The following is a 26,937-nucleotide window of genomic DNA, read 5'->3' as shown; positions in this document are numbered from 1 at the left end:
TTTAATAACAAAAAGCTGTCATGACGGCACAGTAAAGTTAAATACATGCCTACACTTTTATGACCTAATAAATATACATAGACTGTAAGCATTGAAATGAATTATAAAATCTGAAGACTATTTAATACTGCTGTTTAATAAAACTATTCAAGTGTAAGTCATATCAGAACTTAGATAAAACAGAAAAAAAATAAGGCAGAATCTATGTATAGGCCCAATATATATTTTGGCGCATAACATCTACTGGAGTGGACAGATGTTTTTTTCTGTCACCAAAAATATTTAAGACCCACTGGATCTGATCTGAGGACTTTTTAAGACCGTTTTTAAGATAAACTTTATTTAAGATTTTTTTAAGGACCGTCGTCGGCCACACTGTTTATAGGAAATCAATACATTGTGGTTACATCACTTTTGTTTCAAAACAACTGAAATTCGCAAAATGAAATTCACAAGATAAACATTAAATGGTAAAAAGGACAGATAAACCCTCTTCCATACTGTTAAACATGACAGGAGTACAAAATAGTTTGTCCTATGCAACTATCCTTAAAAGATCTGTAGCGATCCATTAAATACACTGTTATTTTGTCGTAAATTATACCTCCATAATTGTATTCCATACTAAGACAATGTCTCAGTGTTTGAGTCTTATAGTGTTTCTAATGATAAAAGACATAAAATCATTCCACCATACAGAGTCCATCATGATCATGCATTTGCAATAGATTTTAGAATATCACTCAGAAAAGGCTGCATACCAAAGACTATTAGTGCTACAAAAAAAAAAATTGTTAATGAGAGCCAAAGCACACATCACCCACAGAGCCCATATGCCACCTTCAAAGACTAAGAAGGAAAACACAAACCATGTTACATATTAACTGCAGAAAATAGCTTCCAGTTTTGCTAGTTACTGTAAGCATCTTCTGTATAGACTAAATTATGGAAATGCTGAACAGATTCTTATGTTTGACAGTGTACTGTTGATAAACCTGAAGTCTTCAAAAGGGTTTATAGAGAAGATATGCAGTTTATTTAAAGTAACTGCATGCTTAATTAAGTAAGTAACGCCAAACAAGACAGTTGTAGCATTGCACTCTTTTTTCATCCTCAACACAAGTAAAAGAAAGACTGGAATCGGTCACACAACATGCATGATTTTCTATTTGTAAAGTTCAGAAAGCTTGATGTGGGAAGTGGAATTGTAGAAGGAAACGAAAAAACAACTCATAAGACAGAAGCACTGATGGAACTGGACAGATAAACAGAATTTGCCTACAGAAGGCATTTGCACTCGTCCATTAGCAGTCCATTGACCAATCGAAAGCCGGAGAGGGATGAGGTGTGGGAGCTACTGCAGCTGTGGTGAGGGTTTTGTTCTGCTTTCACAGAAGGCAGTGTGTTGACAAGGTGGCACCCATGATGCCATTTACGCTTCACTTAGTACCTGTGTACAGTACAGTGGGTGATTTAATATTCCTTAGAAATGCAAAGTAAAGAGCACAATTAATTGAAAACAATAAGCTGTCCCTCACCTTTCTGGCAAATTCTGGGAGGATGAATGCAGCGCGGTGGATTTCAGGATTGTAATATTTGAGGTTCATGCTCTCGATCTCATCTCTTTGTAGCTCTCGAATTGGCTCACGGAAATTTGTTTTCTGCAATAAACACATGAATTCATTCGCTAATGATAGTATTATTACCATCATTTGATGAAAAGTAAACAGTAACTATTACAATGTAAAAACTTTTATATTTCATATATTTTAAAACATAACTTATTCCTGTGATTGCAAAGCTGAATTTTTAGCAGCCATTATTCCAGATGTTTAGTGTCACATGATCCTTCAGAAATCATTTTGATATGCTAATTTGGTGCTAAAGAAACAACATCATCATCAACCCTGAAACCAGTTGTTTTGCTTTATAATTTTGTAGAAACTGAAAATAAATGTTTTTCCCGGATTATCTGATGAACAGAAACGGAAGCATTTATTTGAAATAGAAACTTTGTAACATTATGAAATGTCTTTACTCTGATCAATTTGGCATCCTTGCTGAATAAGATACAATAAAAAAAAAGGTTGGGGGGCTTACAGATCACAAACTTTTGAACTGTAGTGTATAAACATCAACATGTAATAAAGTGATAAAAGGAATTGCAAAGATACTCAAACAAAAGCAACATTAATGAATGCTAAAACGTACCAGATTTTTACTGCAAAGCATGAAGCCAATTTGTCCACTTGGATATGTTGGAATGGTGCAGTATGCATAGTCTACTACAGGAAAGAGGGTCTTACAGAAGGTTCGCATTTCCTTGATTAGATCCAAATGCAACCACTGACACTCTCCTGTGAAATTACAAGCAAAAATTACAAACTTGACAAATGCATGTCATTTATATTTTTTTTTGTAGATTTGCAGCTATATCAACCTTGACAACAGAGAATTCCTCCCTCACAAAGTGCCGTTTTCATGAGTTGATAATAAGACTCTTTGAACAAGCTTTCAGCCGGACCTGTGACAGGGTGAAATAAGATCAGCCTGAAATGAACAGCATGTTTTGTCTGGGAGTCAGAAGCTACATTATTATTTACCAATGCAAAGCAGAAACTTCAACGCCACACATTGGGCAGCATACCGACAGGGTCTGAAGAGTCTGTGATGATGACGTCAAAAGCATCCTGATTCCTTTTCATAAATTCAAAGCCATCACCTACATGCAGAGTAAGTTTGGGGCTGAAGAAGCCTTTTGCCATTCCAGGGAGGTATTTCTTGGAGACATTTATTACATCCTGTGAGGAAAAATAATGCCATGAAATTAATCAGCTTGTTAAAGGATGAAATTATTATAAGTATATGGCAAAACCTTTAATGTTTTGAAGTCTCTTATACAGCTGTGTTTATTTGATTTAGAAAAAAATACAGTAAAAATATTATTTGAATGTAAAGTTTTCTATTTTAATAAATTAAAAATTTTGTAATTTATTAATTTGATGGCAAAGCTGAATTTTTAGCAGCCATTACTCCAGTCTTTAGTATCACACGATCCTTTCATGAAAGTCACAAAGTTTGGGGTCGGTAAGATTTTTTTTTAATGTTTGTAAAAGACATCTCTTAGCCTCTCTAAGGCCGCATTTATCTGATCAAAAATACAGTAGAAACAACAATATTGTGAAATATTACTACAATTTATAATAAATGTTTCCTGATTAATATTATATTTAAAATATATAAAAAATTTAAAATAAATTATACTTAAATGTAATTTTATTCCAGTGATGGCAACGCTGACTTTTCAGCATCATTACTCCAGTCTTCAGTGTCGCATGATCCTTCAGAAATCATTTTTAATAAGCCGATTTGATGATCGAGAAACATGATCAATGTTGAAAACAGTTGTAAATATCAATTGAATGCATCCTGGTTGAATAAAAGTATTAACCTACTAACTTCATTAAGCTTAGAAACCAAAATCTTTTGAAATGGAAGCATACGTTCAGGTTCAAGTGGATACAAACCTCATCAATTTCACACTGAACAACAGATTCCACCAGTGGATGCTTGACAACCTCCCTCAGGACACCACCGTCTCCTCCACCAATGATGAGAACCTCACGAAAGGAATGGGGAAAAACAACTAAACCAAAGGGAAATACTGTAGCATACAGAAACCAAGCACCCAAACAGGTTCAGTTCTTCCAAATCACATTTATACGACGGACAAAAAAAATTAAATCAGGTACCTTCTTTGGGCAAGGATGGCAGCAGAGAGGTAGATTGGCTATCATTTCTTGATAAGAAAATTCATCTCGTTCTGTGCATTGGATGACTCCATCCAAAACCAGCACATTTCCATATGTTTTACTGCATGAAGAGAAGCAATAATTATCATTTTCATACATTAAACAGTTCAACATGTGGAAAGAATCAAAACACACAAATTTAACATTCTTAAGAGTGGACTAAACACTGGAACAAAGCATGTGTGATTTAAGATGACAGCTGACAGCTCTGGCCTCTCATCATATTTCTTATTGAAGCAACACAATGCACTTGATTTTGATTTTCAGGGAAGAGATAATAACAGCAACTGTAAATTAGCATTTACAACTGTAAATATGGCTCTAATTGCGGTCTACTGTCTTGTGTCAGTGTGTTGATCACCAATACAGCACGAATGAGTGTTTAAATAGATGATAAAGGCCATGGACATGCTGCCAAATAAATGTTCTTTTCATTTTTGAATGTACCACAAAATTTTGGGGGCAAATATTAGCGCAACTATTGTTATTGTTTTTTAAGTTTTCACATCAGAATTGGTGCAGTGTAAAGTTTTGATAGTAGAAAATGCGATCTCATAGTTTGAACTCCCAGTGCCACGCCAGACTTACAGCCGGCGATGCAGTTAGCAGGCTAGCTTCAGCCACCCACACACACACACACACACACACACACACACACACACACACCAAGAAACCCAGAAGCCAACGTGCTTTCTGAGTGAACACCGAGATAAACGAGGAAATCACAGCACTATCTCCATCAGCTGTGACCGACAGCTTCACTTACACGCTGCCAGAAAACACTGTACGTTAGCGAACGTGCTAAATTAAGCCACTCTGCTGCCGGACTCACCTTTTAAAGACCATTACATCCTGGAATTTAGATTTTTTATGATACAACTCTTCCTCCACTTGAAGACTCATCGCTTGACCAGGCCATAAAGTGCATGTTTCGGTGAACCACCCGTCTTTAATGATGTCCATTGCCGGGGGGTTTAAATGTAAGCGGCGGTAGGTTGTGATAGTCTGATCAAACCGGTCCACTGCGAGAGTTACTGGAGATCTTGAGCGCTTAGCGCCGATTGACACGTTGGGCGTTCTCTGCACCGCAACCGAACCATAGACTGAACCGAACCCAAGAAATAAGAGGCGACCAATGGGAGCAGGTTGACGTCATAAACATGCACCAGGATGCCAGAACGGGCGGGTTATGTATGTGCTAGCATGGTTGGTTTTGTGCCGGCGAGGACGAACCCACGTGAAAATAGGTCCAATGTTAACTTTATGGATCTGAGTGAGTGGTTTGTCAGGTGTGCTCTGGTTTGTTTATATATTACCACAATTCTAATTTGTCATTTAATCAGATTTATTTTTTGTTCCATACAACATTTAGAATGACAGTTGTGGCACTTTCCATTAAGAGGGTAACGTTACAAAACGGGCCCTGAAACTATTTAAAATAGAAGCTTCGAGCTGATTTACTTTTATTTTTCAACAAATGTTTTTCATGTTAATGTAATTTTTTATTACATAAAAATTGTGTGTGTGTGTGTTTGTTTGGGGGCGGGGGGTGTATGTTTTTAATCCTGCAAAAATGTCAGAAAACGGCAAAGTATTCGATATTTGTGGAAAGTGCCATGAGCACATTACACAAGCTCATATCTTAAATTTGAATACATTTTACATAACACATTTTCCCACAAAGAAAAATAAATAAATACTTGTTATTATACATGAATGAACGTATTGTCCACAAGGCACACTCTACAGTAGGCAGCTAAAATGTTCTGTTGATTCAGTGCAGACAAGACATTAACCATATGTAAAATCACAGATCTAGACAGTCCAGTTGACTTAACATAAAAAGCTGTTCATTTGTATCTAATATTCACAGAACAGAATATTAATAACACAATCATGCACACTGTATACACTACAGTACAGCAGACAATATAGCAACATGTTGTATTTAAATAAATAATAAAAGCATCTATGTATACATCAATGATTAAAATATAATCAACTCAACCTAATCATTAGGACTGGGATTGGCATCTGGATACTGGGAAAGATCAAAGGTCAGCACCTTACTGATGACACAATCTCCTTGCTGTGAAATGAAAACAATCAATTTATTATTACTTAAAAAAAAAAGTAACAATTTACTGCAGTCTCTAAGTCACTGTGAACAATGATAGGTCGGCCATTAAAATAGAACTCTTGCATGTTTCAAATACTTTTGTTACAAAAGATTTATATGACCGTTGCTGAAAGACAAACCTCAGGGTAAACTCCTATGAGTGAATCAGCTTTTGTGTAGAACTCCTCTTTCAGAGAGATAACTATAGCCTGGAAATTCTGGACTGACTGGTCCTTTATGTAATTGGCCACCTGCAAAGCAATAAGTAAAATAGATTTCATGCCATTCAGGTCAGTAAGCACACATTTGCATCTGGGAGAGGCCTTCCTACAAGACACACACCTTGCCAATGTTCGTGTTATCCAAAGCTGCATCAATCTCATCCAGGACAAAGAAAGGTGCAGGCTTGTAGCTGTAAGGGAACAAAGATGCTTTTTTTATTAGAGGGCAAAACATACTTTACTTTTAAATACTTTTTACAGGTCTTTGTTGCACCTGTGAATGGCAAAAAGAAGAGCTAAAGCTGCCACAGTTTTCTCTCCTCCAGACAGGTTGTCCATGGGCCTGAATCTCTTTCCTGGAGCCACACAGTTGTAGTTGATTCCATCTAAGTAGGGTTCTTCTGGGTTCTCTGGCCCCAAGAATGCCTGAAAGGATATTAAGTATCTTTAAATTAAGTTAATAATTCTATTTGTGTTATTGAAGGATCATCTCTTAAAAAGAGTGAGTGAGATCAGAGTGTTTTTATTAACCTGTGCACTACTGTTACGTGACAGTGCTTTGTAGATCTCATCAATGTTGGTGGCCACAGACTCGAAACAAGCATTGAACCGGTCAAACCGCTCCTTCTTGATCTGCTCAAATGCCTGTTTGGCTTTCTTTGCTCTTTTCCGAGCAGCTTCAAACTCTGTAAGGCACATCAGCATATGTATTTGTTAGTAGAAACACGTCAGTTGAATTTCATGGATACATAAAAAAAGTAGATATTATAGCTTTTAGTTTTATTTAAGCCAGTGGTTGTCAACATAAGATGGTTTAAAATTATTCAATATAAATTACAGAAGAAAGAAAGGAAGGAAAGCTTTAAGATGCAAACCAACATCATATTTCCCATAATCCTCATATTTGGAACTGATTACCACCTCACCTGTTCCCTATTCCTCTAGTCTCGCATAGCCATACCTTCAGGCTGACAGCAGAACAGTTCAGCCAACGGTCTGTGGGCGTGACGTCTGAGCCTCAGACTACTATTCCCTTGACTATTTAAGCAACACGCACTCACACACACTCTTGTTTTGCCTCGGCTGACATTTCTGAGCATTTGATTGTTTTTATTGGCTTGTCTGTATACGACCCTGGGTTGTTTACCTTGTTTTGATTCTTTGCTGCCTGCCTATTGTTTCTGACTCATTTTACATGGAGTTTATTATTGAATGTTTGCTGCCTGCCCTGACCGTCTACCTGTTTTTTTGATTATGACTCTTGTTTTGCCTTGGCCACTGTAATTGCTAGTGATCAACTCTTGCCTTTTTGTATTCCTACTATTGATTTTAATAAAGCCACAAATGGATCCCAACTCTGCTCACTCTTCATTACAGCCCCTCAGAATTCCCTAAGGGTTATTTTAATGTGAATTATAATTTCCTAATTTATTAATAATTTATCGTCTTTAATTAATACATATTATAATTATTGTATTATATTGTCACTCCAAGTTTCTGTAAATAAAAATGCTGTCATTAAAGCACCTTAGTCATTAGAGAAGTTTAAAAAATAAAATATCTTAAGTGGGGGACCTTTGGTTATTGTTTTGGTCAGTGGGGGGCCATGGACACACCCCCAGACACTATTCTGAAGGTTACAAGTAGACTACTCAGGTCAAGATTAGCTACAGGCAGATGAGCCTGGACTTCTGGGCTCACCATCACTGGTCTCCTGGAACTTGTCTCTAACACTCTCAAGTTTCTCCATGGCCTTCATGTTGGGAGCACTGATTCTCTGCAGGATGCTCTGCTGCTCGTTCAGCCTCTGCTGTAGGGTGTTCATCTCCGCCTTGATCTCTTCTTCTGACAGAGCATCCTATAGAACAGTTTTCATCTGTTTTGATTGTTTTCATAAATTCATAATGTTTCATCAAATAAAATTACCTTGAGGTCCTCATTCAAGTTGCTGTAGTCGATCTCTATGAGGGCCTCTTTGGCATGCACAGAGCTTGATGCTTTCGGGCTGCTGATTGAATCCTCAACTTGAGAGCTTCCCTATGCAGACAGATCAGTGTGTATGTTTGCTTGCAAAAGCAGTATGTGTAAATGTGTAGGACCATATGTTCAGTAGAGTGTATGTTTGTCTGTACCTCTCCCTGGTTGATGTCATCCATTGTCCCTGATTTGAGTGGCAGTTTGATGTCCTGCATCTTGCAGGCTTGCAATAAGTTGTGTCTGTCACTGCGTTTCTGTTCCAGTTTGGTCTCAATGGCGGTTACTTCCTTCTGCAGCTGGGTCAGCTCTCTAATGTTACATACATATCACAGATTTTTTATAAATGGCACAAGCAAAGCAAGCAAAACTATTTTTAATTGATAGTTTATTTAATTCTAATTTATTATTAGTAATAATAATAATAATAATAACAAAGTTAATATTATAAGCTAATATTTTTTATATTTATATATATATATATATATATATATATATATATATATATATATATATATATATATATATATACACACACACACACACACACACACACACACACACACACATATCCAACATTGGGTTTGGGAACATCTAAAGAATTGAGAAAAATAAACATGATTTATTTCTCACTTGTTGGCAGACCCTAGTTTCTTGCGGATCTCCTCCATCTCTCGGTTCTTGTCATTTACCTCTCCCTTCTTAGTGAGATGCTGGTTCTTCAGGTCCTGTAGCTGTGCCATTGTCTCATCAATGATCTTCATGTGCCTGTGTTCCTCCTGAGGTGGTGGGAGAACAACATACTGTTTCGTTTTTCATGTTTAAAGATTCCACTGATCTATGCTTTGCTGGTTAAGACCTTTTACTCCTCCCCTATTCTCCCCATAACCTTTTTAAGTCTTTCAATCTCATTCTCATCCTTCTTTACAGTCTGCTCCCACATCATCACTTTCTCCTGGTCCTCCTTCAACTGGTTCTTCTCATAATCAAGCTGAATGGCCAGACGGGTCTTCTGTGTCTCAAATTCCAGCCTAGAATTGCAGTATAATACAAGCTAGATTATGAAAGTCCACTTAGTAGTTAACTTGTATAGTGTCCTTAAGAGGTTTACCGTTTTTTGGCAATCTCATTTTGCCTCTTCACTTTTTCCTCTTCAAACTCTCGGATGTTTCGCACACCAATCTCCTGGCAGAATTCAACAAAGACCTCATCCTCCACCTGTGAATGACCATAATAAATAATAATTATTAGAGCATTAAAGATCTGACAGCATTTGAAATGTCTTCATTTTCTCCAGAGCTCTTACCAGGTTCATACGGTCTCTTAACTCTGTAATGTCCCTCTCCCGTGATTGGATGATTCGTTTGATGTCATTGATTCGTGGGCCGAAATTTGCCAGCTCACTCTCCAACTTCGATTTCTCCTACAAAGACAGATGTATTTTGAAAAACGCATTGTAACATCAGTGACTTCATCAGAAACCAGCTGTAATTTTATCTTGTAAAAGTTTAGGGCATTATTATGATTCTCTACATTTTGATGTCATGTCTTGACCAAGGCGTTGTTTCTCAGGTGTACCTGCATGTTCAGGGAGAGGTGGCGGGTTTTGGTCTGTTCCAGATCACTCTGAGAGTATTTCAGTCTCATCTGCAGCCCGTGAGCCTGAGACTGGACCTGCCTGAGCTCTGCCTCCTTTCTCTTTGCCTTCATTTGTTCCTGAGTAGACACAAATAAGATGCAAAACTAGCTTGATTTAAAAATAAATAAATAAAGAGTCTGTCATATGATTTTATTTCCAATTGCCACCTAGACACTGGATCAAGCACATATTAAACTCCAGACACATGAGACCACATTAAAAAATATGTTTTTGTTTAAATTAAAATAAAAAGAAAAACAATTATTTCAATTTGTAGGCTTTCAAAACATTCTCAGCAAATTATATAATTATTATTATTATATTATGATTGTTATTACAAATAAATGGTTATTTTATATTATTATTATTATCAATAAATATTTTAAATATTTACATTGGTTTTGTGGTTCAGGGTCACATATTAAAACAGTCTTATCAATTTTTAAAAATTACACTTAAGACTGGTTTTGTGGTTCAGGGTCACATATTTACAAAATGGTTTTATTTAGAAAATGATTAGTATTTTCATATTTATACAACTTTGACAATTTTATAGAATTTGTATTTCATGCTCGTGACAGCCCTAAATGATGGTAAATTCCTCAGCTTCTTTTGTATGTCACCTTTAATTCCTCTGTTAGTTTCTCTTTCTTTTCCTTAAGTTTGTCCACAGCTTTCTCGTCCCAACGCCGAGCCTTTGCTTTCAGGTCACTTGCTCCTCCAGAGATCACACCTGACTTTTGGAAGAGAGTTCCATCCAAGGCCACGGTCTGTAAAGTAGCAAGACAGAATAGAAGATGAATCGTTTGTTATCTTTTTGTTTTATATTCAACTTATATGACATATTTAAACCTTATGACGGTATGGTCCTCCAAAGGCGATCCTGCGAGCGTCCTCCACATTCTCACACACTAAAGCATTGCCACAGGCATACTGAAGGGCTTTCTTTATGTGTGGCGGCTCATAGCGGATCACATCGATCACTAGTTTTGCCCCCCTAAGCTCTCTCAGTTTCTCATCTGTAGGTTTTACCTTGAGGGAGAGAAGCATGTGGCTAGTGAAACACATTCTACTGGCCGCTCGATGCGGTTCAGCCGTTCAGAAGTCAGAGCTCAGCTCTTGAATTGTTCATTAAAATCTGTTTTTACCTCCAAATAGTCAAGAGGCAGAAAGGTCTCTGGTTCTCCTCTTTGCTCTTTAATGTACTGGATGCAATCTCTGCCGGTTTTCTCAGAGTCCACAATAATGGCGTCCATGTTTTTTCCCAGGACTTTGGTCACAGCAATCTGGTATTTCTTCTGTGTGGGCTGGCATAAGTCGATCAGTCTGCCATACTGTTTGATAAAGGGATTTATATGTGGAAATGAATGACATCGGTGAAAGCTTTTTGTGGACATCTTACAAGCTTCTGCTGCAAGCTTCAATTGAAAATGTGTCTATACAGACAGCAACTCACCACTGAGCCAGGGTAAAGCCTTTTAATGCTCTCCATAATTTCAGCTTTGCGCTGCTGACGGCTGTTCTCCTGCCTGTCGATGCGAGCATCTCCAAGTTGCTCCATCACCTGTGACCAGAACCATCTCAGCAGTGAAAACACAGTCTTGGTGAAATGATGAACCTAAGAGTATGAGCAAATGTGTATTTGTACTTGGTTTAACTCCATGTTTATCTCATCAATCCTTCTTTTGGCCAGCTCCACTTCTTCAGTCAGTTCCTCTTCCATACGCCTCTGTTCATCCAGAGACTGTCTGGTGAGAGAAAAAAACAGAGATGGTTAAAAGTCAAAGTTTGCCATGCAATGAAACTGAAAGGTGAAGAAAAAGTCAAATAAAGCAACAAGTCACTAGAAGATTTGCTTTCCACTTAGGTATGATGCAAAAAAAACAATTACATGTATTATTATATTAAATCTATTAAATATATCAATCATATACACATTATTCACCAAGGCTGTATTTATTTGATACAATATATTGTGAAATATTACAATTTACAGTATTACAAATTAAAATAACTTTATTATTTAAATATACTTAAAATATTTAAAATGTAATTTATTCATGTGATGGCAAAGCTGAATTTTCAGCAGCCATTACTCCAGTCTTCAGTATCACATGATCCTTCAGAAATCATTCTAATATGATTATTTGGTGCTCAGGAAAACTTTCTTATTATTAATTTTGATTAATTTGATTAATTAATTTGTTTTCAGGATTCCGTAATTAACAGTAAGTTCAAAAGAACATCTGAAATACAAATAATATGGGAAAAAAACATTTCTCAAAAACAATCTTATGTATCATACTGTATATTGTATGTGTTTTCCATACATTGTATAAATACACAGATTTATATCGATACAGGTTTATATCAATCAATTTTATAACAAGACTTGATATTATTCATTTTATAATGATCTTTGAAACACCTGCTGGTTGCAATATAGTCCTCCAGCTTTTCAATGCGTTTTTGGTTTTCCTCGATCTCACGAATCTTCTGCTTTATTTTGGCCTGTAATCAAAAAAGAGATATAACAAATCTGAATTTTACAAAAGCACAAAAAGAGTTCACAATTATTTATGTACCTCTGTCTCAATTTTCTTCCTCTCCTCCAGATCCAGTCTGTCCTGGTCAGCCTTTTGGTCCCTGTTAAACTTCTCTAGCTCTTGAGCCAAGGTAGCTGCCCGCTTACTAGCCTCCTCCTTTAGCCTGTGATACTGCTTCACCTGAGATAACAGTATAAGTGTACATTGAAACGCTGAAAAGTATGGACATACTAGCATTTTTTTGATTCCAGCTGAAGTGCACTGTGCAGCTCAGTTCGACCGACCTGGTTCTCCTCCAGTGTCAAATCTTGGCCTTGACTCTGTGCCTCCTCTTCCATCCGTTCCTCAAACTCCTGCCTCGCCATCTCCACGGCACCCTGCTCACGGTCCAGTTCCTCTATGTCAGCCTTGCGCTTCTTGTACATCTTCTGGGCGTTCTGCAAGGATTTTCGTGCCACCTCCAGCTTCTTAATTTTATGGGCAGTGTTCTCCTTGGCCTTGATATACTGAGGCCGTTTCTGATTCAACTCAGCATCTTTCTCTCTAGACGAGGAGAGATAAGTAGTTCATTAGCAAACTGTCATCATGACTAATAGTTAGCTTATCATAACTAGAATATTTCAAGTTTTCAGTAGAGTCTAAAGGTAAAATAAATCAAATAAAATATAAAAACCTTAAAATTATTTTGATTTAAATTTAAAATATAATTATATAGCTATATCCTTGAATAGAATAATATACTATATAGCACCCATCACTTACTTTATCTCCTTCTCCACATTCTGCTGATCCCTCATCATTCTTCCCAGCTCTTTCTTCTTTTCCTTGAGCTCTTCCTCTACATGATCCATCTTCTTCCTGTCCTTTTCAATCTCACGGTTGCGTTGAGACAACTCTCGGTTCAGCTTCTCGATCTCCGCCTCATTATGGTAGAGTTTAAAGAGCTGGAGCTGAACATGAGCCCTGACCACCTCATCCTTTAGCCTCTGGTACCTCTCCGCCTGAACAGAGAACAAAAGTTCAACTGTGCAATGGTGAGAAAATAAGATGTAGCAAAGTAGTTTACCTCCTCTTTTTCCTGTTTGGCTTCTTTTCGCTCTGCAGCGATGTTCTTCTTACGGTGATAGTTGAACTGTGTGTCCTCTTCTGCTTTCACCATCTCTTTCTTTCTGCGGTCATACTCTTGGGCCAGCTCACCAGAGCGGGAGATCTCCTCAAACAAAGTGGTCCTCTCTTTAGGATTCTTCATGGCTATGGACTCCACTGCACCCTGCACAAAATATCTCATTCAGGTTAGCTTAGATTTTCTATAATACTGAAAAAAATATTGAAAAATACTGAAAAATGTCATGTGCATGTTTACCTGGAACACAAGAAAATTTCTGGCCTTAATAAGGATACCCAGTTTTTCTAGCTCCTCACTGTAGTCTGAAAGCCCGACCACCTTATTGTTGATTCGGTACTCTGAGGAGGAACCTGAAACATAAAAATAGTTAGTCTCACAGCAGGATAAAAATGATTCATAGAACTAGTAAATAACACAGGGAAAAAAACTTTTTTTTTCTTACTCTTATGAGGTTGTAACAACTTTCGGGAATGCAACTCATTTAGTAACTTTACTTTTTAACATTTACCAATGATGACCCGTGTGAAGGTGCATTCGTCTCCATTCTCCTCGCAGTATACCATGCTCACAAAGGCACGGTTAGCTGCTGGTTTTCCCACTGGCGCTCCATGGATGAGATCCTTCAGGGTTTTAACACGCAGGTTACTGGTCCTCTCCGCTAATACAAAACTGATGGCATCCATAAGGTTTGACTTCCCTAGAGAGCAGTGATTTTGAGCAAAGAGTAACTGGAGTGCATTATAATTTTTTTGAGGTTTATTATTTGACATTTTAAACAGGACACTTGTGTCTTGGTAAGGTTAATTTAATGTATCCTAAATAAAATTTAATAATATTCATGTATAAATTTGTATAATTTTCTTTCTTTCTATTTTATTTATTTAATAATTTGACAAAAACTAAAGCTTGACTGGAAATGATGCACAATAAAACATTCTGTTCAAATTTATATTTACCTTGTTTTTTTCTGTATTTTTTCACACATCACATAAAAAGTACACCATTTTGAATTTAATTAAATATTTGAAAAAATAAACTGATAATAATAATAACAATTTTTAACATAATATGAAAGGAAGGCATATTATGAATCACGTCATATTTAATTAGTAGCAAAACAAATGATTAAGGCATCTTTTTCTTTTCTTTTTCTTTTTACACATAAAAGTGTAAAAAGATGCCTTAATCATTTGTTTTGCTACTAATTTTAATTTAACTGAGGGACAATGCTATTTTTATCTATTTTTTATTTATTTACTTTAAGCATGTAATATGAATTAATTTTAGGTTAATGTTATCTTAACATTTGAAATTTGTTGCAAAAGAAATTTGGAATGCATTGCTTCTAAAAAAAGTTTCTAATTCAGTTTGAATCTAAACTATGTAACAGAGAGGCGGGAAAAAAATCTGAAAATCTGAAGGAAAGAAAAAAAAAACACAACTGAATTTAAAAATCAAACATGTAGCCATAGCGAAACCCATTGCAATGCAGCGTGCACACTAGACTCCTGCGGCAGCTGCATCCCTGCAGTCCACCGCGCTGCATCAGCACCTGACACAACACCTACCAGATCCATTTGGTCCGATTATTGCTGTAAATTTGTGAAACGGTCCGATTATTTGACGTCCTTTGTAAGATTTGAAATTTTCAATCTCGATCAGTTTTAAATATCCCATGCTGCCTGGTTTATCTCAAGAGAGGGGTGACAGATTGGTGCTAGACTCTTTGTGGCGATGCGTTTCTCCAGACGTTGTTTGGCTGCGTCAAATCGGATTTGAAACGAATTGGCAGTTAGATATGTTAGGCTACATATCGTCTTTCTTAATTAAGGTTAAACGACTGAAATAATAATAATCTGACAAAAGACAATCTCGTGTACACGCCCCCCGTCTAGAGCAGAATGCAGGCAAAATAAAAGTCCTAGAGCTAAGGGGGGTTTCGAATGAATTCGGGCCACTTTTGGTAGTTCATGTGAATTTGTGAAGCAAAACCAACATTGCAAATAATTTATTTTATTTTATTATTATCTATAAAATTAGACTTTTACCATACCCCCCCCCCGGACGTCTTGTTCATCAATTTTATTCCATTTTGTATAAATCCAGACTACTGAATATTTAATAGAAAGAACTATAACAGTAAATTTATTAACAGCACCCCAATGATTAAATACTCATAGCTGAGATTAGATTTAAAGGGAGCTGTTCATGGTACTGAAAACCCCACTAAAACGTGCCTGGTTACAATCTTTTCAAATTCATATCAAATGATATGATATGATGATTTTAGTAAATGAAGGTAAAAGGTAGAAATATTGACTTGCAACTTGCTGAAATAAAATACGGTGTTTCATGTTTTATTTTATTTCGGATAATGTTAATTTTATTTCAGTTGTTTCAAGTAAGGTTTTAAGGTTAGTTAACTATAATAACCCTGGTTTGGATAACAATAGAATTTGTATATCTTTGTATAAATAATATAGCCTACGTCTGTCAAACATACCATAATAACCTAGTCACAGAAGCTGCGCCGCAGACCGTAAACCAGTTAACATGGCAACGCCAAATAGCGCTTCAAACAGCAGGTTTATCGAAATCCAATTGATATTCACCATAGTAAGGTTTTGATATTTTATCTTATTCTAATCCACAAGCTTCTCAGTGGCGGTGAGAGAGAGGGAGCTGAAGCTGATATCTAATACAGGGAGGTTTGTTGATATAAAACAGAAAATGTAAAAGGTTGATTTAGCTGTGGATGAGTCTGCGCTGCGGGCGATGGAGCGCGAGAGCCGAATATTCAACACTAGAGGCCGAGTGATCGGCGTTGACCTGCGTGTGCTACGAAAACAGCAGGAGGAGAAACCAGAGCGACTGAAGATGGAAAAACAGCGAGATATGGCTCGTGGTAAGACACGCCTCTTCTGCAGCTTGTTGGTCTCTCACAACTTCTGCACTACTTACTTTACCGCAAAACAAGCTACAACACTTAAAGTATCAAAGTGCAATTATACTGTAAAGTATATTTCGCCTGTATTTCTTTCATTTTTCAATAAAGGATCAACCACAGTCAGATCACTGGCATATTATTTACAGAAATAATGTTCTTTGTTGTTCAGATTTGTTGCGCTTATCCCTGGATGAAATTGCAATGCAACAGAAAAAAAAGAGGAAGAACAGTTGCGAAGAGAGTTGGATCAGGATTTGGTACATATAGAGTGAAAAAAAAAACCTTCTGAGGACAGTCGTGATGCAGATATCAATTATGGCCGACAGGGGGCGCCAAATGTCAGTATTTCTGTCTCTGAATCAGCATTGGGACCCGCCAGCATGCAAGTGTTTTTGGTAAGTATAGACTGCAAGTGTTTGTTGGGACACAGCAACAGATAAAATCTCTATCAAATGACATTGACACAAACTGCTCCATCAATATTTTGGGTTAAAATGTAGGGTACACTTTATTTTAAGGTGTCCTTGTTGCAGTGCAACAAGGAAATGAAAGAATGAAAGGGGTGGTAAACAAAAAAATGAAAATTCTGTCATCATTCTCTCACCCTCAAGTTGTTCCAAACCAGTATGATTTTTTTTTCTTTTTTCTACTGAACACAAAGAATATATTTTGAGGAATGTGGGTAATCAAACAGTTGATGGTCCCCACTGACTTATATTGAAGTTAATGGGGACCATCAACTGTTTACATTTACATTTAGTAATTTAGCAGACGCTTTTATCCAAAGCGACTTACAAATGAGGACACTGAAAGCAATCAAAATCAACAAAAGAGGAATGATAAGTGCTATAACAATTCTCAGTTAGGTTAATGCAGTACATGTAGCAAGGTTTTTAAGTCATATAAATAAAAAGAAAACGTTAAATAAAATGAAAAAGAATAGAGGTGTGACCTCGGCATCCTGGCTTAATTCGCCCATTGGCCTCTGACCATCATGGCCTCCTAACAATCCCCATATCCATTAATTGGCTTCATCACCCTGTCTCCAGTAAGCTGGTGTGTGGTGGGCGTTCTAGCGAAATATGGCTGCCGTCGCATCATCCAGGTGGATGCTGCACACTGGTGGTGGATGAGGAGATACCCCCTGACAATCTAAAGTGCTTTGAGTGCCTAGAAAAGCGCTATATAAATGTAAGGAATTAAATAAAAAAATAATAATAAACAATAATAAAAAGATAGAATAGGAAAATAACAGAGCAAGCTAGATACCTTTTTTGCTTTTGTTCATTGCATAATAAATAAAAAAGAAAACAGAATACAGATTTTTTTTTTTCAAGCTGATAGTAAATAGAGTGCTAAAAGTCTAAAAGGGGACTTTTTAAAGAACAGAATTAGATCAGATAGTGCTAGAGTTAGAGGGTCATATAAAGATGGAAGAGATGAAGAGATGTCTTTAGCCAATTCTTGAAGATGACTAAGGACTCAGCTGCTCAGATTGAGCTGGGCAGGTCATTCCACCAGGAGGGAACATTTACTTTAAAAGTCAGTGAACGTGATTTTGTGCCTCTTTGAGATTGCACAATAAAGCAACATTCACTTGCAGACAAGCTACTAGAAGGCACATAATCTGAAGTAATTAATTTAGGTAAAGGGGTGCAGAGCCAGTGGTGGCCTTGAATTTTATGCGAGCAGCTATTGGTAGCCAGTGCAAATTGATAAACAGAGGTGTGACGTGCAGTCTTTTCAGCTCGTTAAAAATTAATCTTGCTGCTGCGTTTTGGATTAATTAATTTGAAAGGTTTGATAAAACTGTCTGGGAGACTTGCCAAGAGAGCATTGCAATAGTCCAGCCTCGACAGAACAAGAGCTTGAACAAGGAGTTGTGAAGCATGTTCCGAAAGAAGGGTCCTGATCTTCTTGATGTTGAATAAAGCAAATCTGCAGGACCGGTCGGTTTTAGCAATGTGGTCTGAGAACGTTAACTGATCATCAATAATATCGCCAAGGTTTCCAGCTGTTTTTAAAGGAGTTATGGTGAAATTGTGATGAAACGATGGGTTTGATGGAACCACAAGCAGTGCTGTCTTGGCTAGGTTAAGTTCCAGCAAGAAATGTCTGTTGGACAAACTGAGATGCGAGCAGCTATCATCAGATCATCAGGATGGCAGAATAGCAGTGACATGAATAGTCATGTTTCTAAATGACAGATCTTAGTGATGCCATGTAGACAGAGAAGAGAAGTGGTCCAAGAACAGAGCCCTGAGGCACCCCAGTAGTTGCGATATGGAAACTTCACCTCTCCAGGATACCTTGAAGGACCTATCTGAGAGATGCCCTTTGCCAATAGGGTTGACAGGAGGATCTGGTGGTTAATTATGTCAAAAGCAGCAGACAGATCCAGCAAGATAAGTATTGAAGATTTAGAATCTGCTCTTGCCAGTCCTGGGGCTTCAACAACTGAGAGCAAGCCAGTCTCGGTTAAATGCCCACTTCTGAAACCAGACTACTTGCTGTCAAGGAGGTTGTTCTATGTGAGAAAGTCAGAGACTTGGCTGAACACAGCTCATTCAAGTGTTCGTAGTTCTCTAAAAGTGATGGGTTAAGGGTGGGTTTCTTAAGTAGTGGGGTTATAAGCGCCTGTCTAAATGCTGAGGGAAAAACACCAATGTGAAGGGATGTGTTAATGATTTGAGTGAGTGCAGGTACAGCTGCAAGAGAAATAGCTTGAAGGAGATGAGATACAATAGGATCAAGTGGACAAGTAGGATGATTAGAAAGGATGAGTTTGGTTGCCAACTGTTTGGTTACCAAAATATATTCTTATGTGAGCAGCAGAAGAAAGAAACTCATACAGGCTTGAAACAACTTGAGGATGAGTAGATTATAGAAAATAATTATCCCTTTTGGTCACAAGTAATATTTATATACATTTATGGGTTAAAGTTAGGATAAGGGGTTTTCTTTAGGGTTAGTTGCATGTAATTATACATGATTTACTGTTATTATTACAGTACGTATGTCACATGTGTCACCAGAACACTAAAATAAAGTGTTTTAAAAATGTCCATTTGAATTTGAATGTGTAAGGACAATATCTTTTTAACGTTTTTAAGTTTTTAACCTTTATTTTAGGGTTTTCACCATTTTTTAGATAATTTAAGTTTAAGTAATTTTGTTTAAAATAGTTTCATTGGAAAAATAACATGGCACACTGCAGGACACCACTGTTCTTATCCTATGAATATGTTTATGTACACTTGGTCAGGGAGAAGGAATTATTGAGAATGAAAAAAAGAGAGCTCAGATGGAAATGAGCGAGAGAAACCTGAGAGCTCAAAGGGAGGAGAGGGAGAAACAAGAAAGGGAACAGAAAAACATAGGTAAACAGATTGCATTATATCCCATTTAGCCTTGTGATGTTAAAATAGAAGCAAACATAATGTAAGTGTATTCCTCTGTGTTTAGGAGCACAGAGGTTCTGATCATGCATATCATTTCTGTGTTTGTGTATGCAGAGCTGCTTACTGGCAGGGAGTTGGTGGAAAAAGACCTCAGGGCAGTGCAGCTGAACGGCCTGGAGGAGGAGTGCACAAGAGCAACCCACATTGCACTCAGTCATTACAATCAAGCTCAGGTATTATCTCACCACTAAACTAAAGAAGACAAACATTTGTGTTTATTTTTAGTAGGTTATTAAATATTAAATAAAGATTGTACACCCAATAATGAAAAAATAATAATTTTCTCACCCTCAAGACATTGAAAACCACTTTGAGTTTCGTGGAACATGGAAAGAAGATTTATTAAAAAATGTTCACAATGCTATTTTCCATACTTTAAAACCATAAACTGTTAAAAGTGGTAACCTACAATTGTCACCATAAAGAACTATTTTTACACGATTTATTTACAATGTGAGGTTTCTTTCTTTTCTTTCTTTCGAAAACCCACAGAGGCACCATAGATCTTTGAGATAAAAGGTCAAGGTAACATCTGACCTCCCTTTACAGGCTGAGGAGAGGATGGAAAGGGAGCAACAAGAGAGACTGAGGAGAGAGGGAGAGGAGCGGTACATGGTGACCTCTGACCTCCTGATGGAGCGACCAGAGGCTGCAAAGAGAGAAACCGAATCCTCAGCAGAGGGTCCACAAGTCCTGACTGACCGCTGAAAGGGCATGACCCCACAGCAGATCAGTGATATCCACAGAAAGAGAGAGGAACAGTGTTTGGAGAAAGAGGTTAAGATCTGACACTGACATGTGCCATTTGAGCATGCACTTATAGTCATCATAAAAGTAATACTCTGTTATCCCTTTCCAATTTCACCAGAGACTAAAAGAGATGAAGAGGCAGAGAAATGTGGCCTGGGATTACCATCTGACAGAGCAGGCCAGACAGCAGGAGAGAGACGAGAAAAGAGACAAGGAGCTGCAGAGAGAGAGGAGAAATCAGCTCTATAAATACAATCAACAGCTGACACAAGAGCAGCAAACGCAGTAAGTGGCACATTCATATTTCACTATTGTTAAATACACAGCAGACAACTGGAAAATAAATAGGCCAAAAGTTATCATAAAATAACCAAATTTAGGCTACTGTGGTTGGTAATGCAAGCTTTCCAATAGTTCATATAGTGATGGCAATAATATTTTTGACAGTTTATTGTAAATTGCTGTACACCCAAAGCACTTTACAATCATATGAGAGGATCTCTGTTATTTTAAATTCTAATAATTTTTCACAATATTGTTATTATTGTATTTTTGATCAAATTAATGTACCCTTGATGGGAATAAGAGTCTTCTCTCCCACCCCAACCTTTTGAACGGTAGTGTACATTTAAAATAAAATAAAATATAAAATAAAATTTCTGGATATCTCGAAACATGATATTTTCTGTTTTTCAGCCAACACTACCTGGACAAGCAGCTCTATACAAACCGTCCCACAGTTCAGTACTTCACCCAGTTTGGCACAAGCTCTCGATAAAGCACCATCCCACTCCATCCTCTCATCTGATCATTCTCCTGCACGAGAAATAAAGTGGTACTGAATTTCAAAGCACTGTGTGTGTTCGGCATTCATAAATTGGACTTTTATAGGCATCATTACTGATAGCTGCCTTTGTCAAATTTTATATAGTGATGGATGTTTTATATTACAACTTTGTTGCAGATGTAGATGATCCCACTGATTTTAAGAAGTACTTCCTTGCACTGGCTGATTGGTGATGCAGATACAGTAGCAAAATCCAGTTCATATCTCATTAAGGTAGCCCACCCTCACTTCCCCTTCAGTCCACAACACAGCAGGAGCATGTGACCAATACAGTCCCACAACCTCATTCATCTCATCCTTCATTTATTTTCACATCATATGCAGTAACAAACAGAACATACAAGAGGAATAAGAGACTATAATGTCAAGCTTATTTATGCTTTAAGCATACAGTTTAAGATGCATTATGAGCTTGAATGTGTACATTTGACAACTAACAACAGAAACGGCAACGTTCTTTCACTAGTGAAGCTTTAAACGGTGCCCTCATATCCAGTTTTAGTTGCAGTAGCAGAGGGCAGTATAGTGGATATCCAAGAGTCGATTCATTTCCGAGCTCAATACACAGTCAAGACACTGACAAAATACACAAGTCGTCTAGCAGCAGTTCAGTCCAATATTGAGTTGAATATAATTTGCATCACTTCCCCCTCCTGTAAGAAAATAGATCTCTTAGAGACTTTTGTCCTGAGTTTGTCTGTACAGCTTTTGTGAGGGAGGCTAACACAGATCGGACAGTCCAGCCTCCACAGCTATTCCAGAGGGCTGGGCATCACTGCAAAAGCCGCCACAAGACAGTTGTCTCACAGATCTGAGTCAGCGTGTTTCTATTGCTCCCTGGAAGCGTGTGTGTGTGTGTAGTGGTGCAAATAAGATGACTGCGTCCTTCCTTTCATGCTGCCTCTGCAACAATAGATTCTAATCAGATACGCACAATACTGCCAGTCTTTAGCACTTGGGAAACTATAAGCGCAATCATGTTTTGCTAGTAGCTTCATTTAACTTTTTTTCCATCACTTTTATCCAATCAGCTTTTTTTTCTTTTTCTTTTTCAGAACCTGAAACATTTATTTATCAAATAGCGTTTTTCTTAGTTATTTAAACCTATGCACTACTTGTCTACCACACTCAAATCACAACTAACAAGTTACTTGAAGCTAAAAAAAAAAAAAAGTTACAAAACTCAAAATTTAAAAACCTAAAACATAATCATCAAGACAGTTTTCAATGTCATAACTAACAATCTTTTTGGACTATATTTACATTCATCTGTAAATTAAGAGATTTATTTCCCCCCATGCCCCTCTCTTGAGAAATACCAGAATGTCCATAGATTCTCTCAGTGCTATATTCTGCTATATTCATTATCAAACATCAGATCAAATGAAAAGCAAAAGAGGGAACAAATGCTATTTGGTATACTGGTATGGAACAATTCCCACCCAAACAAAGCATACATTGTGTAATAAGACACAAGCCAATACATGATTGCATTTTACATAACCAAACTAAACCGTGTGTGTGTGATGTACTCTCTCACAGCCCTATCTAACTCAATACGACCTCAAAACTACGCACCTTACGTGTGTGTTCTTATGGCTTTACACCAACAGGGCTGCAAGAGAAAATCAGTCTGTACAGTTTAATACAATGCAGAAAACAAGAATTAAGCACACAAAGGATTAACATGAGAGATGGTGATGAGTATGTTGTTGAAGGCAAGCACAGGAACCCATGGAGATGAAAGATTATAATACTGTATTTGGCTAAATTGATAGATGCTTATATGTACAGCTTGCTATAACTGATCTTATGTCGTAGAGTCATTGCATCTCATGTATTTACACTATAGAAACCTGTAATCTTAACTGAGGGGATGCCGATATATATCTTCTGTTGAATCACGATATTACAATAACTCAACGTACAGATGACTTAAAGGTACTGTAAGCAAATTTTATGGAACGGAACTCAGGAAATATCTGAATTATTAAAAAGGAGGAATATTTATGGTGGAGACTTAGTTTTGTCAATCTGTTGTTGATTAGATGGTGGCAGATCTGAATGTGACATTGCAGTAGATTGTAAGAAAGGCTGTCGTTTCCCTGGAAGAATGAGTTATGACGGTTTGATAAAAAGTTCAAAATGAAACGTATGCATATATGCATCATTCACAATATCAATAAGATGCATTCAGAAAATAGATGAATTCTCATTTCTGAAAAGAACTGGACACTGTTCAAACATCTACTATAACATGTAACTAAATTTACCAAATTTTTCGCCAAAAAACAATTGTGTCACAACACACAGAATTTTGAAAGAGATGCATCATCTGGGCCACGCTAACCCAGGGTTGTTTTTTTGTGTTTTTTTTAAAGGGTGCATATATAATTCAGTGGCTAAAACGGAGAAGATCCACAATGGCTAACGTCACTTACAGCACCTTTAAAACACGACACAAAACTGATTCTTGTGTAAAAAAAAAACAACCCAAAAATTATAACAATAAATATATCATTAAAAAAAGAATAATAAAAATGGTTTAGGCAGGACTTCAAAGAATAAAAAAAAAAAAAAAGAAATGGCAGAGACGCACAAAAGACAATAAGTTGATTAAATTTTGCAACCAGTATAACCAGCTCATGCTGTCTATATGCTTGCACAACGCACTTAGTCATGATTTTAAGGCTCTCAGCTTCTCTCTTCTCCCTCACACCCTCCTTCTGCATCGCTTCTTACTGACTAACAGGTGAATCCGACTCTGATTTGATTTGCCGTTCACCCTTGGGAGCTCGGTGTCTACTTTATGTCACTGAATAATCAAAGAAGTCTCTTCTGGAGAGGTTCTTGTCACGTCAGTTTAACTGTAAACGGCTATAGCCTATTTTATATTGTAAAATGAAAGCTAATATCTGTAAATAAACGAGCATGGCAGTCTATTTGTTATATGTCAGTCAAATGTTTTCCTCTGACTGTATTAAAAGTGTTGGTCCAATTGTGTCTGAAGTAAGTTCCAGCAGTGCTTCTGGTTGGTTTTCTCGGCATCTGTTGTGTGTGTAGGTCTCATTATTGTGGGATTTCGAATACTTGGTCAGTCATGAGCAGTTGCAACAGGTGGGCACATGTGTGAATCCACATTTGGGCTCGGTCTCGCCCCGGCTAGTCAAGGAAGGCGGCAGAGATGGGCAGGCCGTGGTGGGAGATGGCTGTGGCAGGATTTAGAGGGGAACTTTCCTGAGTCCCGGGGTCAGGAACATCTCGGAGTCCGCTGCTCTGACTGGCCAGCGACTCGTCCATGATGACCTCGGTCTGCACGCTGTTGCTGTTGGCGTAGTCATCTAGAGTGTCGTCAGTACATAGCTTACTATCCTCGCACAGAGACGGCTGACTGGCTGTCTGCTTCTCCTCATTGTCACTATGCAAGAAGAGAAAGGGGGAAAAGAAAAATACAAATAAATCCATAAATTTAAATAAAAAAATGCCACTCTGTGCATGCAAGGGGAAGTATTGAGAAAGCCATGCATGCAAAAGAACACAATGCCACTGCAAAGAATACCTCTCCAGCGATCTGCAAATCATTAGGAAGAGCATTTAGGAGAGAAATAAAGAGCATAAGAAATAGGGAAATTAATTTTATGCAATAATCTGCCTAACAAACTTCACCACACCTGTACTCTCCAAAAGCCTCGTTATTCATTGGTCGAACTTCAGAGTCTATCTGGCCTTCTTCTTTTTCTTTGACTGTGGGAAGAATACAATTTGTTAGTAATGTCAAGGGACTAATCACACTAAGGGTGGTTAAATAGATTAGAATGACGTGTGACAGTGCTTCTTATACCTGAATATTTTCCACCTTTGCTTCGTTTTATGAAACACAGAATGAGCAGTACCAGCAGCAACAGCACGAGGGCGCTGATGAGTCCAATGAACCAGCTCTCGGTCACAAACCCTTGACTTATCTCCATGACTTCTGAAGTGAGGAAAATTGTGTTTGATTTTTATTAGTATTATTATTATTTAAGAGGGAAAAAATGGAAATGCTGTCATCATTTTCTTTCCTTAACCCATTTGTGCCTGAATGGTTTCATGCATATAGTCATGTTAATGGTGTCCTATGTGAACATGTTTTGTATTTATTTTTCCCAGGTTTTAGTTTATTTTTCTTGAAAATTGTATTTGAATGTGTGGCAACTATAGTTGCCGGTGGGTAAATATGTTGTATTCACCCCTTCAATATAAAATTTGAATAGGAGGAGAGCATTTGGCATCGACCTCCAAATAACTGTTTTCAACAGATCAATCTTTATTCATAAACAAATTAATTATGCATAAAAGTAGAAGAACATTTGATGCAAGCCCCCAAAAAATTGCATCTAGCTTATAATCTCTTTAATATGAAAACACAATAAATCAGTTTGTGTTAAACATAGAGCAGCCATTAAGTTGACCCAACAGGGTATTGTGTATCAATAAGTTAATTAAAAATAAATGAATAAAAATAAATAGAATTAAGAAAATATTACATCTTTATAATAAAAAGGGTGTATATGAAAGAAAATTATGCATTTAACTGTTTGGTTACCAACATCTGAAAAATATCTTTTGTGTTCAATAGAAGAAAGAAACTCATAAGTTTGCAAGTTGAAGATGACACAATAGCAGCAAAATTTCTATTTTTGAGTGAACTTTCCCTTATGTAAGCAGTTTCCGTATAAGTAGCCTACAAGGAGTACTGCAGTGAAGTTACACAGTTTTATAAATTCACATAAAACATATTTTCATACTATACTTTGTGATGTAAATATGTAAAATATCACATATATTATGAATAGGCACATATTGATTAGGTCAAATAAATTAACCTTGACAAAAGTCCATGGTATTCATGAAATTAATGATATATTTTTTTAAATATATGTTTATTTAAATAATTTTTATATGATGGGCCATACCCATAATTGTTTGTTTATTTATTTACTTATTGAACATGCAGGTATTTTTATTCTTAGATGTTAGTTAAATGAAAATAAATAAATAATTTTTTAGGCCCATTGGTATTAAATATCTGACTGTAGTAGGTGATTTCATATAATAATGTAAATGTAAATTCATTACTTGTCTGAATTTCAGCAATACAATGGTAGAATTGGGGTCCTTGACCAATTAGAATGAAACGCATCCAAACTGGATAAAGGGGCCTCAATATTTTGCCCCTTACAAGACAATGTCATAAAAGGGAGAAAAAGATTATCTACATCTTTTAATCCCATGTGTTAGCTCTTTATCTTTCCGTTCTTCATTTTGTGTGGCTGATGGGAGTTAGTAAACTGCTGCTGTCACTTGAAAACTGGAAACCCACCCTCCATGGCAAAAGCAGACAAGGAAGAGGGGCAGTAGAGCTGTGGAAAGATTGCTCTCTCATCTCCTCCTCTTGACAGATTTATTCCCTATCAAATTAAGCTCTACTGTACAGTAGAGATGTCAGTTAAAGT

The 26,937-nt window shown here is 37.0% G+C and overlaps 4 protein-coding genes and 1 long non-coding RNA gene across 7 annotated transcripts in view; 1 reads left to right on the top strand and 4 right to left on the bottom strand.

Annotated features, from left to right (window-relative positions):
• Positions 1-1,013: 1,013 nt before the first annotated feature.
• On the bottom strand, positions 1,014-4,891 carry srm (spermidine synthase). Its single transcript, XM_059541028.1, has 8 exons — positions 4,645-4,891; positions 3,753-3,873; positions 3,528-3,620; positions 2,648-2,801; positions 2,441-2,524; positions 2,212-2,357; positions 1,539-1,661; positions 1,014-1,450 (listed from the first exon to the last, which is right to left on the bottom strand). Exons 1-8 carry the CDS (start codon positions 4,773-4,775, stop codon positions 1,433-1,435), a joined length of 870 nt encoding a protein of 289 aa, XP_059397011.1. The 5' UTR covers positions 4,776-4,891; the 3' UTR covers positions 1,014-1,432.
• LOC132129430 (uncharacterized) lies at positions 4,294-4,633 on the bottom strand. The gene is made up of 2 exons (XR_009428514.1): positions 4,459-4,633; positions 4,294-4,426 (listed from the first exon to the last, which is right to left on the bottom strand). It is a non-coding gene; the product is annotated as an uncharacterized LOC132129430 (long non-coding RNA).
• Positions 4,892-5,647: 756 nt separating the features above from the next.
• Positions 5,648-15,339, bottom strand: smc1a (structural maintenance of chromosomes 1A). The gene is made up of 26 exons (XM_059541084.1): positions 15,006-15,339; positions 13,946-14,134; positions 13,675-13,787; positions 13,378-13,581; positions 13,074-13,312; positions 12,596-12,854; positions 12,351-12,491; positions 12,194-12,276; positions 11,414-11,513; positions 11,222-11,329; positions 10,914-11,099; positions 10,618-10,797; positions 10,389-10,535; positions 9,705-9,842; positions 9,433-9,549; positions 9,238-9,344; positions 9,016-9,157; positions 8,760-8,905; positions 8,285-8,438; positions 8,079-8,189; positions 7,854-8,010; positions 6,684-6,838; positions 6,427-6,578; positions 6,274-6,343; positions 6,072-6,182; positions 5,648-5,901 (listed from the first exon to the last, which is right to left on the bottom strand). The coding sequence occupies exons 1-26, from the start codon at positions 15,112-15,114 to the stop codon at positions 5,821-5,823; spliced, it is 3,699 nt and encodes a 1,232-aa protein (XP_059397067.1). The 5' UTR covers positions 15,115-15,339; the 3' UTR covers positions 5,648-5,820.
• An 828-nt stretch (positions 15,340-16,167) lies between these two features.
• On the top strand, positions 16,168-21,442 carry ribc1 (RIB43A domain with coiled-coils 1). Its single transcript, XM_059541222.1, is given in 8 exon segments — positions 16,168-16,342; positions 16,554-16,594; positions 16,597-16,779; positions 19,650-19,764; positions 19,900-20,018; positions 20,395-20,622; positions 20,714-20,880; positions 21,292-21,442. Coding segments are annotated over 8 exon segments (1,110 nt in total). The 3' UTR covers positions 21,374-21,442.
• Positions 21,443-21,728: 286 nt separating this feature from the next.
• LOC132129795 (neural cell adhesion molecule L1-like) overlaps positions 21,729-26,937 on the bottom strand; it is a 63,295-nt gene continuing 58,086 nt past the window's right edge. For 2 of the 3 annotated variants that reach the window (XM_059541563.1, XM_059541562.1), the window contains 4 exons: positions 25,284-25,415; positions 25,114-25,186; positions 25,002-25,013; positions 21,729-24,860 (listed from right to left, as the gene is read on the bottom strand). In XM_059541563.1, coding sequence (XP_059397546.1) covers positions 24,605-24,860; positions 25,002-25,013; positions 25,114-25,186; positions 25,284-25,415 — 473 coding nt within the window. In that variant the 3' untranslated portion in view covers positions 21,729-24,604. The remainder of the gene's footprint in view (positions 24,861-25,001; positions 25,014-25,113; positions 25,187-25,283; positions 25,416-26,937) is intronic. The other variant, XM_059541564.1, reaches the window with a different exon arrangement.

Source organism: Carassius carassius, chromosome 46 (assembly GCF_963082965.1).
Source record: "Carassius carassius chromosome 46, fCarCar2.1, whole genome shotgun sequence".
Classification (NCBI taxonomy): domain Eukaryota; kingdom Metazoa; phylum Chordata; class Actinopteri; order Cypriniformes; family Cyprinidae; genus Carassius; species Carassius carassius.
The sequence above is the reverse complement of the archived record's forward strand: the minus strand, read 5'-3'. Positions and strand labels throughout refer to the sequence as shown.

Bases quoted from the DNA above. Each gene is read 5' to 3' on its own strand.
- smc1a (XM_059541084.1), bottom strand. From the start codon at position 15,114: ATGGGATATTTAAAACTGATCGAGATTGAAAATTTCAAATCTTACAAA. The intron at 11,330-11,413 runs GTACAAATACAC...TTCTGGTCACAG, and splicing joins TAAACATGGAGTTAAACCAA to GTGATGGAGCAACTTGGAGA. The intron at 9,158-9,237 runs GTAAACCTCTTA...CTGCAATTCTAG, and splicing joins AATGAGATTGCCAAAAAACG to GCTGGAATTTGAGACACAGA.
- srm (XM_059541028.1), bottom strand. From the start codon at position 4,775: ATGGACATCATTAAAGACGGGTGGTTCACCGAAACATGCACTTTATGG. The intron at 3,874-4,644 runs GTGAGTCCGGCA...CTCTTCATGCAG, and splicing joins GATGTAATGGTCTTTAAAAG to TAAAACATATGGAAATGTGC. The intron at 1,662-2,211 runs GTACGTTTTAGC...TGTTTATTGCAG, and splicing joins TGCTTTGCAGTAAAAATCTG to AAAACAAATTTCCGTGAGCC.